General features: G+C 41.4%; 1 protein-coding gene and 1 long non-coding RNA gene across 52 annotated transcripts in view; one reads left to right on the top strand and one right to left on the bottom strand.

The window, feature by feature from the left end:
* ANK2 (ankyrin 2) overlaps window positions 1-14,383 on the bottom strand; it is a 313,351-nt gene that overhangs the window by 3,015 nt on the left and 295,953 nt on the right. For 47 of the 50 annotated variants that reach the window (XM_083456942.1, XM_083456952.1, XM_083456921.1 and 44 more), the window contains 9 exons: window positions 13,829-13,960; window positions 12,951-13,091; window positions 10,840-11,119; window positions 9,811-10,087; window positions 7,429-7,521; window positions 6,831-6,914; window positions 5,520-5,684; window positions 3,850-4,029; window positions 1,827-1,918 (listed from right to left, as the gene is read on the bottom strand). In XM_083456942.1, the coding sequence (XP_083313068.1) occupies window positions 1,827-1,918; window positions 3,850-4,029; window positions 5,520-5,684; window positions 6,831-6,914; window positions 7,429-7,521; window positions 9,811-10,087; window positions 10,840-11,119; window positions 12,951-13,091; window positions 13,829-13,960 (1,444 nt within the window). The remainder of the gene's footprint in view (window positions 1-1,826; window positions 1,919-3,849; window positions 4,030-5,519; window positions 5,685-6,830; window positions 6,915-7,428; window positions 7,522-9,810; window positions 10,088-10,839; window positions 11,120-12,950; window positions 13,092-13,828; window positions 13,961-14,383) is intronic. The other 3 variants (XM_083456956.1, XM_083456955.1, XM_083456916.1) reach the window with 2 other exon arrangements.
* The window catches only part of LOC310685435, a 36,288-nt gene that overhangs the window by 9,102 nt on the left and 12,803 nt on the right, over window positions 1-14,383 (top strand). The window lies entirely within an intron of this gene.

Genomic DNA, 14,383 nt, shown 5'->3' with positions numbered 1-14,383 from the left:
TGGGAAGCCACTGGGGAAACCCATATATATGTAACTTTGAGATCCATGATGGAGGAAAGGTGGGAGATTAATATACTATTTTCAAAAAAAACTGGAAATGCCATCATTTTGCCACTAGCCTGTTTAAGGGTAGAATGCATGCTTTCCTCCACTTTGTGAACAAGGCAGCAATCCCGCGTCACATTGGCGTTTCAAGGATTTGGATTAAATGCCTTTATCCAGCAATATGAATTTCTGGTATATATTTGTCACATGGCAAGTGACAACTGTGGTGGGGTGGGGGTGGGGACTGGTTCAAGAACTGATCTGTACCAACTTGTTCTGGAGACAGTTTTGACCTTTGAAAAGGTAGTTCATGGTATATGACTGTTTCCAGCCATCATCTTAAATCTGCTTTGATAAATATCACAGTGACATCAAAGAAAACAGAATGTTAAATGGGGCTTGTCTAGTGAATGTGGGTGGTTAACATTTCTATTTTATTTATTTTTTTGAGAAGGAAGCTATGAGAAATGACATCAACCCCGTCTTCTAAGACTTTCTAAAGTACACGAACCAAAACAGTTTCTGTTGTTTGTTACTTTAATCTTGCATGGAGGATCTGTTTGCTTGTTATTTCCTGGGGAGCCACCTTGGTCTAGTATGGGCATCTACACATCTTCTTCATGCAGACAAAGAAATGAATGGACCATGATGTGCTGGATTTTCTTTGAATGCGGCATCTCCCTAACCAGCTAATGTACCTCCCACTCCCTTATTGCTTTATTAAAGGGTTTCTTTATGCAACTAAACCATTCCTTGGTCCCCATTTCATCCTTCCATCTTTTCTACATACATAGTCATCATTATGTATAGTCTTAAAAGTAGCCAAGATGCCACATAGTATATACATTGTCAGTCTTGACTATTGTCATGGTAAAATCATAAGTGGGAAACACGATGGCTCCACCCATGTTAAGCCAGTGTATGATATCATAAAATGGAAAACAAAGGGGGAAGAAACGAGGTGGGAAAGCAAACCACCAAGTCTTCCCAACCATGTCTACTCAAAAGTAAGCCCTATTGAATTCAGTGTTTACTCTCAGGTAATCTGAGTTAGGCTATAGCTTAACAGAAATTACAAACCACAATAAAAATGTGGATTGTGAAATAAGTAGAGAGAATACATCATGGCTGCCTTATCCCAGCATCTACTCATACGTTTCCTCTAACCATGACATCTGAACCAAAGCATTGAGATACTAGGGCAAGTCAGCCTCAGAACATTTGACTATGAAACACTGGAGAAGCCGTTTTGGTTGTACAATTAGTTCAATGGCACCCACCTGAGAGGTGCCAGAACTGAGTTCCAGCTGAGAAAAAGCCTTGGCTGAAGCCCTGGACAGAACCACCCCTCTTGTCCCCTGGCTAGGCATGCACTGCAGCCCCACTTGTCTGTCTGAATGGCAAACTTGAAGCTTGAGAAGACAAATTTCCTCTTCTGAACCTATTTTTAGTGATGCTTCAGTTGTGTCTGTTACAGAGAAAAGGTCAAGCATAGAGTTCCGGTGAACATATTTCTGGAGATCAAAGTATGTAAAATGGACTTAGTGACTCCGAACCAAAATGCGAGGGGTATTTTCAGCCTAAATGTGCAGGTATGTGACTGAATCATACCTGCAAAATAGTGACAGTCCAGAAGTGGCCTTAGTGTCGATCACTTAGTATTTTCAAGAAAAGCTTAAGGTGATGAGATTCAAAGCTGACATTATTTCATTTCCCACACAATTTCTGTTAGTTTGTTAATCTTTTGCCATTAAGAAGTTCACTGCCATGCCAACCCAAACCTTTTAATAACTGAGCCATCCTCTTTCATGACCTCTTTCTCTACTAAAGGAGGGACTTCAATTTTCATTTTGTTACCTGCATAGTTCAGGGCCTAAAGTGAAACAAGAAACAGAACCATACCACAAAGGACTTTTAAAGCACAGCTTAAATTTTCCAACCTGCTGAAATGCTGGAGGAAGTCCAGAGCCAATGAGAAAAAGAAAGTTAGCCAAAAAACAATCAAACAAACAACAAACCATCCACTTCAGCTTTTGCTAATGTAAAATATATTGTCACTTACTGCCCATGGATTCAAATTCATTGCATTTTGTCTGTCTTAAACCTATAGGAGTCTTCTGTACTTACTGTGAATTTTGAGGGGTCACAACTGAATCTACACCTCTCTGCCACTGTTAGAAAAATGCATTATTTCCAGTAGCGATAGATGAACTTCACAGTCCTGCTCCAGAATACATTTCCAAAAACTGGATTTTTGCACTCCCCTCCCCCCTTCCAGGTGTTACAAATTTCCAGCTCTCACCCCAGGACTAGTCCTAGATTAGTGAAGCCAGATCCTGCCTTTGCACTTATGAGAATCAGGATACATTTGGCAGTTCTGAAATGTCTTCCCAGGAGACCCATATAATCAAGACATACAATGTCTATCAGGGATGGTGACCTGTGGCCCTCCAGACGTTCCTGGACTAGAGCTGTTATCAGCCATAGCCAACATGGCTGATGGGCTAGGGATGATGGGAGTTGTGGTCTTCTTGGACGGAGGCTCTACATCCCTTGCCTATATTTATTTATTTATTTATAATTGTATATACTGCATAATTAATCTAATCTCAGATATTTAATCTGTGAATGTAGAACATCCATAAAACAGCATAAAAACCCTTAGTCAACATATGGACAGTGGACCATGATAACCAAATAAAATGGCCAAACTACCCCAGGGTTATCAGAGCTACTTTGGACATTTTGTGTCATTCTGCCAAGAGGTAAAGATGATTTTGCCCTAAATCAGATGTAGATTATGTATGGTAGAATGCGTGATAAAGTAAACTTTGGCATCTACTGAATGTCTTGTGTGATTTTCAACAGCAGGATCACCCCCATAGCTTGTTGGTTTCCAGAGCATTCTTCTTTGAATCAGTTTATAGGCAATTTATGGGGTGAATGGGAGGCTTGAGTACTTGATGGTAATTAATTACGCAGCTAATGTAATTAATTTTCAGTGTCTCACCAGACTGAGGTGAACCCATTCTTGTAGGTCACAATGAATACGTGCTTGTGTGACAGTGTGAAGAAGTACTGCAGTGATAAAAGGAATGTGAATGTCTTTCTATGCCACCATTTTGACAGAAGGAAAAATGTAAATTTTAAGTGTGAAAGGAACATCTAATGAGAATATTGGAAATTACTGAGTTGGAGAAACTGAGAGTTACTTCCAGTGAGAAGCCTCCTGAATTGTTTCCTGAGTTCGGTTAATGAGTATTTTGTGGGCGGAGGGTCTCCAGTGAAATGGGAGGGTCTGCTGCTACAATAGTTGGAAAGCAGTGCAGATAAAGTAGTAACGTCATGGAAGGGTGTTCTGGATACTTAAACTGAGATATGGTGATGCAATTGGATTAAAATAAAATGCGTTGGTTTTTTTAAATTCCAATCCTGATTTCCTGCAGAAGACCTCAAGGTCTTCCTCCCAGTGGTATCCTACTGAGTCATTAATCAGCTGTACATCTGCTTAGCTTTAAGAATATGGCACAATCAGATGTTCCTAGAATATTAACTGGGTCTCATCAGGTGTCTCATACAGTACATTTATTGTAGTGGTTTTGTGTATTTTCTAATTTGGACTTTTTATTTTGAGTTGCTCTGAACATATTAAAGGACAGGTAAACTTTACTTAGAAACAAGGCTTCAAATGTACTTCACTGCAGTAAACTACTCCGGTTTATGTATATTCTTCTTCCCATATGATTTTACAGTGGTATTCCAGGCTGACACTTCCAAAGACATGTCGAAAAGGCAATATTTTACCTCTTCAAAGTCATCTTTGGCTGAGGGAAGATCAGTTGCTAAGCTAGCATCTCCATGGTGCTTCTCCATTCGCTCCCCATGTACAACCGTAGTCTTCACAACTTTGCTGACCTTGCGGCCTTCCACTGGTTCAGACTGAAATTCTGAGGCACTCTGTACACTTGGCTCAGAAAAGGTCACCTGGTGAAGAAAGGTTTCACGGATAAGTTGTGTGATTGTGAGCACACGCTACTAAGGAGAGCTCAAAACAAGGATTGCTTAGTTAACATCTGAAATGAATGATACTGAGTTTTGGCTTATCATTCTAAGTGAACATAATACATAAATTTAAAGATATGCTCAACTTGTCCTGGTTGCAAAATTTTGCAAGAAATCAATGAATTCTAAATTTCGTCACAAAATTTCTTCCAGGATGTGTAATCAGTTTACTATAGGAATTAAGATGGTCTTAGCTTGATGTAGACATCACAAATCATATGGCAAACTCCTTCCAAATGAAAACCTCAATTCCTGCAGTTTCACTATGCATATCATAAAATGTAAATGCTCTGTGACCTTTCTATTTGTACTTCCCCCTCTGAATCTGACTGTTGCCGAGAGAACAGTTCTCTGCATGTTGCAGAAATGGCTTTGGGCCCCGGCTAATGTGAGTACCTTGAATTTAGGAGTAGGCCAGTCAGCTGAAGATCCCATTAGCAGAGTACCCATATGCTATCCTGTTCAGCTGGCCAAGACCAGGTCAAGGTAGGCTTCTTTAAGTAGTCAACGACCTAGGCAGTTCCTACTAAGCTATGGGGAATGTTATTTCAGCCAAGAGTTGCGGGCATCACAGGCTTTATGGAAGCTGAAAAGGCCTTTATCACTGGTCTTCAGCTGGTGGGTCATGACCCAGTAGTGGGCCGCAGCCAATTTCAAGGTTGATTGCAAGAGGAGCACTACTATGTGATAAAAGATTAAGGAATGGGTTCCCCAATGCAGGTCTGGGTGAAAAGTAGGCCCTAGGTCTGAAAAGGTTTAAGATAAAAAAGGAAGCCCAATCTCCTTGATGATCTGGTTGTGCTGACATCAAGGAGTCTTGTTGAGTTCTATATCTTCTTCAAAGTCCTGTGATCAATTGGGTTTGGGGTCATGATACTTGCTAGTTAGAAACAGGGATTTCTAATAAGGCAGACGTGTATGAGAATAGATGGAGGATTAGTTTTACTGTCTGATGTTGGAGAAAACATATCTCTACTCAATAGGATACTACTCACTCTACCTCCTCCCTCACCCTTCACCCTCAGTGCAACTCTTAGACTGAATGGACATTTTCAAGGTTCCCTCCTGGGTGAAATGTTCAATGTTCTCCAAATACAAGTGATAACCTTCCTGTAGATATTCCAGTCATATTCCCAGCAGCAAAGTGATTTAGAAAACATGATGTGCAGATTTCGAAATGGGTATGCCCTGGATTCATCTACTTGCTTTTCACAATCTACAGATCACAACTTGCCTCTACATGTGCAACCTTAAAACCCAGGACATGTATGAAAAGGCCCTTAGAAGTGTGCAGACTTGCAACCAAGTGAGGGGAGGTTGCAACTTAAACACAATGGCCAGACGAAACTCTCTTGAGGTAATACTACTGTTAACTTTCCCAATTCATTTTTCATTCAATCAATCAAACTAACCTCTGATTGCTCGCTGTCACTCTTCAGCACAACTCGCTTTATGACTTTGGAATATCCATCTCCCTCTTCCACCTTAACAGGCTCCTGAGGTTCTCCTTGCATCACAACTTCTTCCTTTTCTGTGCCATCTGGTAAAGTGAATCGCCTGATGATTTTTCTAGTGACCTAATGGAATGACATCATTATTAAGAGTTTTAAAACAATAGCAGTCATAATGTACAATTTTGTAAGTGCAGCATCTTCTATTCATCTGCAAACAGAATAACCCTTCCCAAAGGGGCTGGAGGCATCACTGTATCCATTCTATTAGCAGGTAATACGAGGTAAATGAAAGGCTAGATGTTCAAAATCAGTTCGCCTAAGTACCTTAATTCCAATGAACCTTAATAAGCTCACCTCTTTAAATAGTGGCTAGGCCTCCCAGTCAGACCATGGATTTTTTCCTTTGGAAGAGTATCTTTAGAAACTATTTTTAAAGAGTAAGCCTTGCAGAAAGTATTTGTTATCAAGAACCTAGCAGAATCTCCCAGATCACACTTGCAAAACTGATGAGCATGTTTCACACATGTCTGTGCAGTACCATGCAAACTGGCCATACAGTGCAATCCTAGAATGGTTACTCACAAATGTCCCACTGTGCTCAGTGGGTGTTATCCAGGCTAAGTGTGCATGGATTGCAGCCTTGGATACTTTTATTACCAACCTTCACGCTGATTCTGATGTATTGTTTTCCACCAACAAAGCCCTGATATAGAGGAAAACTCATGCTGTTGAGTGTGTTCCTGGGTTACTAACTAGGCCTCAAAGGTGCTCTGCAGGGCATCATAGAAGTAACTTATGTGAGATTGACAACTGTGGCTTCCTTTGTGACCGCATAGAAATTTTATTGCAGTAGTTGTCACAGCCACTGCTGCCCCAGTTTGTGCCAGCTTGTCCTTGACGTGCCATGTAGAATGAGCACATATCAACATGTTAGTCTGCAGTTTGGGCCAGGAATGCCACTAAAGTGTCCAATTCCCATTGGAATAGACAGAGTTCTGAGGATTTAGTCCAGTCTGTGCATCAAAAAATGCATTTTGTGAAGAGATGTGCAAAAAATAATGCTAATGCAGAAACAGGATGGAATATATGTGAAACTGACACAGACCAGAAAAACCCCAATCATTAACAGACACTGAAGGAGTCTCATTGTAGGCTTTTAATTTAACTCCATAGCACACAAAAGGACCCAAGCGTAGCTTTAATTTACAAAGAAAACCCCTGCTCTTCCTGCATTTCCCATTAAGTCAACATCTTAATGTTAAATTGTACCTTCTTCACCACAATATGGCCATGTTCATCTGTGTACTGCTCCTCTGTTACAGCTTCTGGTGGCATTTCGGGCATATCATCAGACTGTTGGTCAAAGAACAAAATTCATAAATTAAAGTGGTTGCTTTAAATAAATTGTACAAAAGAGGTTAGTTGATTAAAGCAAGGGGGAAATGAATGAATCAGGAAGCACTGAAGCATAGTTGTTAAAACTCCATTAAAGGTTCTGCAAACCAATATTTAAAAACATGCAAAGAAACCTTGAACCAATAGGCAAACAGAAATCATTTGACCTAATAGGAAGTAGTGTTGAAGCAGCAACTCTTAGTGGGACATGGGACATTCTTCCTCAAAATGCACATTGGGCAACAACCCTATTGGGTTTCTCTTTTCTCTTCCAAGCTTTCCCAAATCAAAGTAGAAAAAGTTATCTATGTTACTCAATAGACATGCATTATTCAGGAACATGCCAAATTCATCAGTGCAATACCAGCCAAGGGGTTGCTTCAGGAACAGGAATTTGGGAAAGGGTGGGTCCTAGAGGTGTAACCAGGACATAATTGCCACTGGCACGTGCAGTAGTTCAACACTCCTGTACCTGAATAATCACCCGGCGGCGAACGACCCTGGTAGTTACCATCTCTTCCTCATCTGAGCTGGCCTCCAGCTCACCTAATTCCTCTGCTAGCTCCTAGTGGAAGCATGGAAGCATGGCTCTTATCATACAGATATAGTAGCATGGTGTGAATGAACAGCATTTGGCCCCTCTTCTATTAGCACAATGGAAACAACACAAATGCTCACAGCTTTAACAGAAGCTGCATTACTTCTTCCCTTAAGCATAACATGAGACACTAAAATTGCCTTTAAATGTGTGATACCATCTAGACTATTTTTGTTGTCGTTGTTGTTATTTGAAATCATGTATTAGCCAAGGTGCAAAGTGCTTGAACAACTTGGATACAATCCAAAAACTTTCCATTCTCTATAAATCTAATCAGAGAAAAGCTTTTGTATTTAATTATTTAATTAAAAGGTATACAATTCACTGTTAAAAAAAAGATCTGCTGGGTATAAACTTTTTTTTTTAAAAGGAAATAAACCTGGGCAGGAGAAGTCAAAGAGAGAGAAAAGGCTTCTGATTGTGTGGTTTGTTCATGTATAATGCTAGGCCAGTCACTCCATGGGGAAGCGACTGGGAGGGACTGCTTATGCACAAGCTAATTTCCCTAACCATGGTTTATATGGTCAGCATTATATGTGGACAAAAGCAATGTGAGCTCAAGCGTTGTTGCTGAAGTGCATGACTTGGCTTGGAATGCAAATGGAGTGCCTCTCCGCATTCCGTGCACCAGAGAGTAAAGTTTCCCAGGATTCCTCAGATTGTCCTCAGCAAGTGCCCTGGAAACAACATGCTTTGCGTGTTGTTTAAACCACAGAGTGGGCATACTTAGCAGCATCCCAGATACAGAGAATATTGGAGCATGTTTCCAGGGTACTTGATGCCCATCCTCAGACACCTTATTTCCTAGAAGTCCTGATGTCTGGGGTGTTGCCATTAGGTAGTTACAAGAGATGCTAGTGAGAAAAAAAGGGAATACAAATCTTTCAGATACGCCTTCATCAAACCTCCCCACTGCCAGATACCTGGAAAGGGGCAGCAGGACTGGATGCAGGTGCTTGGGGAGAGGGGTGGGCTGAATAACATTTGGCTGACACACCCAATTTGAAGTAGGATAGGGTCCAAATTTCATAATTGGCCTTGGCAAAAAATGAGGTGTTTCTGTTTGAGGGAATTTGTGTGTGAAATAGTTGCATGTGACAGGTCCAATTCTGAACAGAGCCAAAGAGCTTCCACTAATCACTAACGACCTCTCTGTAAAACAAAGGAAGAGGAACGCTGACATGTAGGATGTCAACACATCAATGTTTTGTTTGTTGCATATACACCAATAAGAAAGGCACATATTGGCTTCCAAACATTTCCTGCATCCCCACCCCACCCAACCCTACACAGAGATCTGGGAATCTCCTTTGCATGCAGAAGATCCTGGGTTCAATTTCCAGAATCTTTAGGAAGGGCTGAGAATGAGTCCTGCCTGACATCCTGGTCAATGCAGACAATATTGAGCTACAGAGACCAATGACTTGGTATGGAGCAGCTTATAGGTTCCTATCATCTCCATACAGGGGAAAATGGCATCTGTGAAGCCCTTAAAAGGTAAAGGGACCCCTGACTTTTAGGTCCAGTCGTGGCCCACTCTGCGGTTGCAGCACTCATATCGCTTTATTGGCGAGGGAGCCAGGGTACAACTTCCAGGTCATGTGGCCAGCATGACTAAGTCACTTCTGGCAAACCAGAGCAGTGCACGGAAACGCTGTTTACCTTCCCGCCAGAGCGGTACCTATTTATCTACTTGCTATTTGATGTGCTTTCAGACTGCTAGGTTGGCAGGGGCAGGGACCGAGCAACAGGAGCTCACCCCATCGCGGGTATTTGAACCGCCGACCTTCTAATCTGCAAGTCCTAGGCTCTGTGGTTTAACCCACAGCGCCACCTGCGTCCCCTGTGAAGCTCTTAGTTGTACTAAATATAGGATATTCACTATTCTTTTCCAAAGGATTTCTTTAGCAATACATTCTCTTTCATGAATCCATTCTGGAACATTTTATTTTGGGTTGCTGCCATGTTCATCCTATTCTAAACCTAGTTGACAGAAGTTTTCTGTCTACTTTTCCCCTTCTGTGCTACCTACCGCTTTGTGTTTTCAACGGCAGATTTCTTTCATTTATATTCTGTTTGTAGTTGGAATTGGTTTTGGCCAGTTATGTGTGGAGGAACATTGGTATTTATTATTCATACATTTTGTTCCTTGGTACTGACTAAGATCAGATTAAAGATGTTACTCCCCTGAATAATAATTCCTCTGATGTGTGCAGGAGTAACATTGTGATTCATCAAGCGAGCGGTAACACTTACCTTTTCCAGCAACTCTTCTTCATATCTTTCTGACTCTTCTGGGTGTTCATCAATTGATTCCACAATCACCAGACTATTTTTCCTTGGATAAAGATCTTCTTGGTGGTCTTCAGGTTCTTGCACAATGGGTGAATCTGTTCGTTCACTAGATGTTGGGGTATGAAGGTATGGCCTTTCAAGATCCTCAGAGCCTGCAGTAGAGCCCTCAGACTTTTCGCTGGGAATGCTTGTTGCTTTTTCTCCTTTTGGTGCCTGTGTTGCTCCAGAAGTTGTGACACTGTGAATTAAAGTTGAATTCAAGGTACCTAATTATTATATGTTCTATGTTTCTAGTGAATAAGCACTGAATGTCAGGGTAAATTCTAGTGAATAAGCACTGAATGTCAGGGTAAATATTCAAGATGACTTTAAGGTTTACATTAGTTTAATATAAACCTTAGGAGGACCACTCTCCATCCTTGCTCTTAACGGTTCAACACTTCTTTCTTGCTTGGAAATATATTGGAACTTCCCTATTATGTTTTCCTATTTTATTTTCTTACATTTATATCTTGCCTTTCTCCCATTATGGAACTCAAGACAGTGCAATTGTGTTCCCAGTCCCAGGTGGTCACCCATCCCAAAAAATCCTCCTCTACCTTCTGTTCATAGACTCCACTGGAGGAAAAATCCTTCCGTGAGTTGAGGGATACAATTGGATACAACCCCTAATTTTTCTCTCTTTTGTCCTTTGGAAATTCATTGGCTCAGTAATTCCTCTAACTGACGTATGTCTATAGTCACATAGAGTTCATATTTGACTGAGAATATAACACTTTCTAATGTGTGTCTGCTCTGAATACATGAGCATGAAGAACTTGCAGCTCTGAAAGCAGGTGTCTTAAATCAATTTAGTTTGTGAAACAGAAAACATAATATATGGAATCTAAATAGTGCACTTGTGTGTGTGTTTTATAGAGGTCAACAGAGCGTACGGTACATTTCTCACAATATGCCATCATTTTGGGTCTGCAATCTTGGGATTCTTACAAGTATTCTTGTGTAGTAGATGAATCTTCTGGCAGCGCATGAGATTTCCCTGAGAATTCAGCTTCCACTCGCTCCTTGTGTGCTTGTCGTAGGAGTTCTGTAATGGACAGTTCCGCCTCACCTCTAGGTGTGCCGTCATGCAAGGGTGAGTAACTCACAGAAATGTCTTCCTCAGAGACAAGGGGAGGGTGATCTGATGGCTCACTGTCTTTAGAAAAAGAATGCTCTTCTTCCTTCTTATCTCTTGTGCTGTACAGATCTTCACGGAGTGCAGAAAAACCTACAGCAAGGTAAAAACAATTATTTGGTCTTCCCATATAAATTGGGAAGGTCTGCCCAGTTTACATCTACCTGCAGATTTGTGGTGGTGCTGAGTAGGGAGAGGCAAATCTGTCAGTTTTGGTTTCTCTCTGTTTCTTGTTTTTCTAATCTTAAATTCTATGCCTTTCCACATCAGCTTGCAATTTTTTTAAAAAAATTGCTCCTGAAAATTCATTATTATTTCAGTACACATTTTTCCATTGCATGAATTTTTTTGCCTAATATACATATTTCTGCAAAGCAATTTCCCCCAATATTTGCATTTTTATGCACACTTTGCCCTCATACAAATTACCTGGCTGGAGAGCCGTACTGCATAATTTGCAGAAGTGTGAATTTCAAAGGATCGCTGTGTTTCACTTTTGTGTATTCGTTTGGAATAAACAAAGTAGGAAGGTTCATCTTGAAGTGTGAACTGAATCGAATTTCTCCCACTTCCTAAGGTTTCATGTAGGGGCACCACACACAAAAGCACATACAAAAATGTCTGCTGACATAGAGCATAGAACCATCGAGTTGGGGGGGAGGTGCTTCAGAGGCCAACCCCCAGCTTGATCCAGATAGGCCAGAGCTGGAGCATCCACAGGACATTACTCTTTAGCTTCTGTTTGAAGAACTCCAGTGAAGAAGAGCCCACCACCCCTCTGGGTAATTGTCCCCATTGCTTAACTACTCATACCATCAGGCAACTTCCACAGACAGCAACCTGAATCATAGAATCATAGAGTTGCAATAGACCACAAGGGCCATCGAGTCCAACCCCCTGCCAAGCAGGAAACACCATCAGAGCACTCCTGGCATATGGTTGTCAAGCCTCTGCTTAAAGACCTCCAAAGAAGGAGACTCCACCACACTCCTTGGCAGCAAATTCCACTGTCGAACAGCTCTTACTGTCAGGAAGTTCTTCCTAATGTTTAGGTGGAATCTTCTTTCTTGTAGTTTGGATCCATTGCTCCGTGTCCGCTTCTCTGGAGCAGCAGAAAACAACCTTTCTCCCTCCTCTATATGACATCCTTTTATATATTTGCGCATGGCTATCATATCACCCCTTAACCACCTCTTCTCCAGGCTAAACATGCCCAGCTCCCTTAGCCGTTCCTCATAAGGCATCGTTTCCAGACTTTTGACCATTTTGGTTGCCCTCCTCTGGGCACGTTCCAGTTTGTCAGTGTCCTTCTTGAACTGTGGTGCCCAGAACTGGACACAGCTTTCCTTCCAGTTAAAAATGTTCCCATTTGTGCTGTATATTGATATTTTAGGGTTTCATTACCCTACACATGCCTCCTGCTAAGCCTAGCATTAAAAGCATTGAGAGATGATTCCAACACACATGCAGACATCTTGACACTCACGGAATGACTCACACCTTGAGTGTCTAAACTGCTAATACTGAAAAGCATCATTGTTGATGTAATGTGCTCTGTATGAATGCTCCGTCTTTGGATGCCTCCAGATTGTCCCTATCTTGTGGGAGGGATTCAAGCATTTATCAGAAATTTAGATTTAAAAGGCACTGTTGCCCTAGTGCAGCAAATGCACTTTTAAAAAATAATCTGCCATCTTGAGGGTTGGTAAACAACAGGGAAATGCATTGAAAAGTGTGGGATAAACAAACACCCCACAAGCAAAACAGGATGAGTAATCAACAAAGACTGTCTATAATCTAACCACTGCCTAATTTTTGTGCAAGCAAATCAGGTTGAATTCTCAATAAGAGGGGTTTGATGGTTGTGTCATCAGTGCCGACAAGTTACTAAACAGTGAGCAGAGATGTGTGAGTTCACCCTTACCTTCACTATGATCCAGTCCTATTGTCTGTTCAATTTCTGCATAGGTGCGATTATGGTCTCGGGATGTTTCCATAGTGTTCTCCATGAGATGAACAATATCCATACGATTTATTTTTGTAAGACACTCAGTAAGGCTTGAATCTGTGATACAGAAGAGACCAGACTTTATTTGAGCTGTGTGTGCTCTTTTCCCTGTCCTCCAGATTCACACAGCAAAAGAGTATAATTCAGAAGTCTGCATTAGCACCTTGAATTTGGAGATGAATGATGAAAATATATGCCTTTTTCTTCTGTCCGCCTTGAGGTTATCCCCAAACACTTGGAAAAGGTAGGCTACTTACCTATAACTAAAGGTTGTCCACCTATAAACAGTTCAAAGAGGCTTGCTACATCTGCTGACCAGCAGTTACAGGAACCCCCTTTGAGGTCCTGCCTGCAGAGCAAAAATGTCCATTTACAGATGAGGTTTGAATCCAAATTGTGCCTGCAAATGGGCTTTATTGGGGGTCACTGGCAGCTGGCAGCTCCTCACCCTGCTGTGAGTGGTGCTGTGTCATAAATTTCTCCTGCGGTTTTTGTCTGCCATTCTCATCAATTTATTGGGTGCAGAGGAATGCCTCTCTTACGAAGACATTTTTTGCATAGCTCAAGGGCAAACCAGGGCCATTCAGTTCCTTCACAACAGCTGTGAGAATGTCAACCAAAGATGTCAGCACTGGCAGTGGAGAAAGAGGGTGGAAATGTGGGACTGTACTGCCACTTTCCCCTTTGTATTATGCATGTGAATTCTTGTCAGTGTTGCACTTCAGCGAAGTACATGTATACTCACTAGGCTCTTTTGCCAAGAAAATGAAGGTATCTACTAAAACTGAGCATACCAGTAGCATGTTTCCCATCACGTTCCAGCCAATATTTCAGCAGTGCGTGACTCTGGTCCTGCAGTGAATTAGGATTCTCAATTCGGATCTGATGAATTTGTTCCTCTGTGAAATCCAGTTCTCTTGCTAGCTCTGAAAATGCACATTATTAAAATAATTTCAAACAGTCACACATTTCCTTTTAAATACTTAACACCTATTTTAAGTGCATTTAACATTTACCCGGGAGCAAAGTCTGATAAAAACAATGAGACTTACTTCTGAGTAGATATTTATAAGGTTAAGCCATTATAGGGTTAAGCAGTAGCCCCAGAAATGTAGCATTCTGGGAGCAGGCTGGAGGAAGCCTTGAATCTGTTGAAGCCAAAGCCCCTTCTTTTTCCTGAGATACCTCAGAATATGCCATGCTGCAACTGAATTCAAAGGGTCAAATATCCATCCTATTCCCTGAAAAACTTGTGGGGATTTTGAAGATGGGATGGCATCATCCACCACTTCACTTTCCCTCTCTGTCCCACTTAAATTTAATCTGTTAGGCTTCATTCTTATGCCTGC

This window comes from Podarcis tiliguerta (assembly GCF_965153285.1).
Source record: "Podarcis tiliguerta genome assembly, chromosome: 9".
Lineage (NCBI taxonomy): Eukaryota > Metazoa > Chordata > Lepidosauria > Squamata > Lacertidae > Podarcis > Podarcis tiliguerta.
Note: the sequence above shows the minus strand (reverse complement) of the source record. Positions and strands in the feature narration are given on the sequence as shown.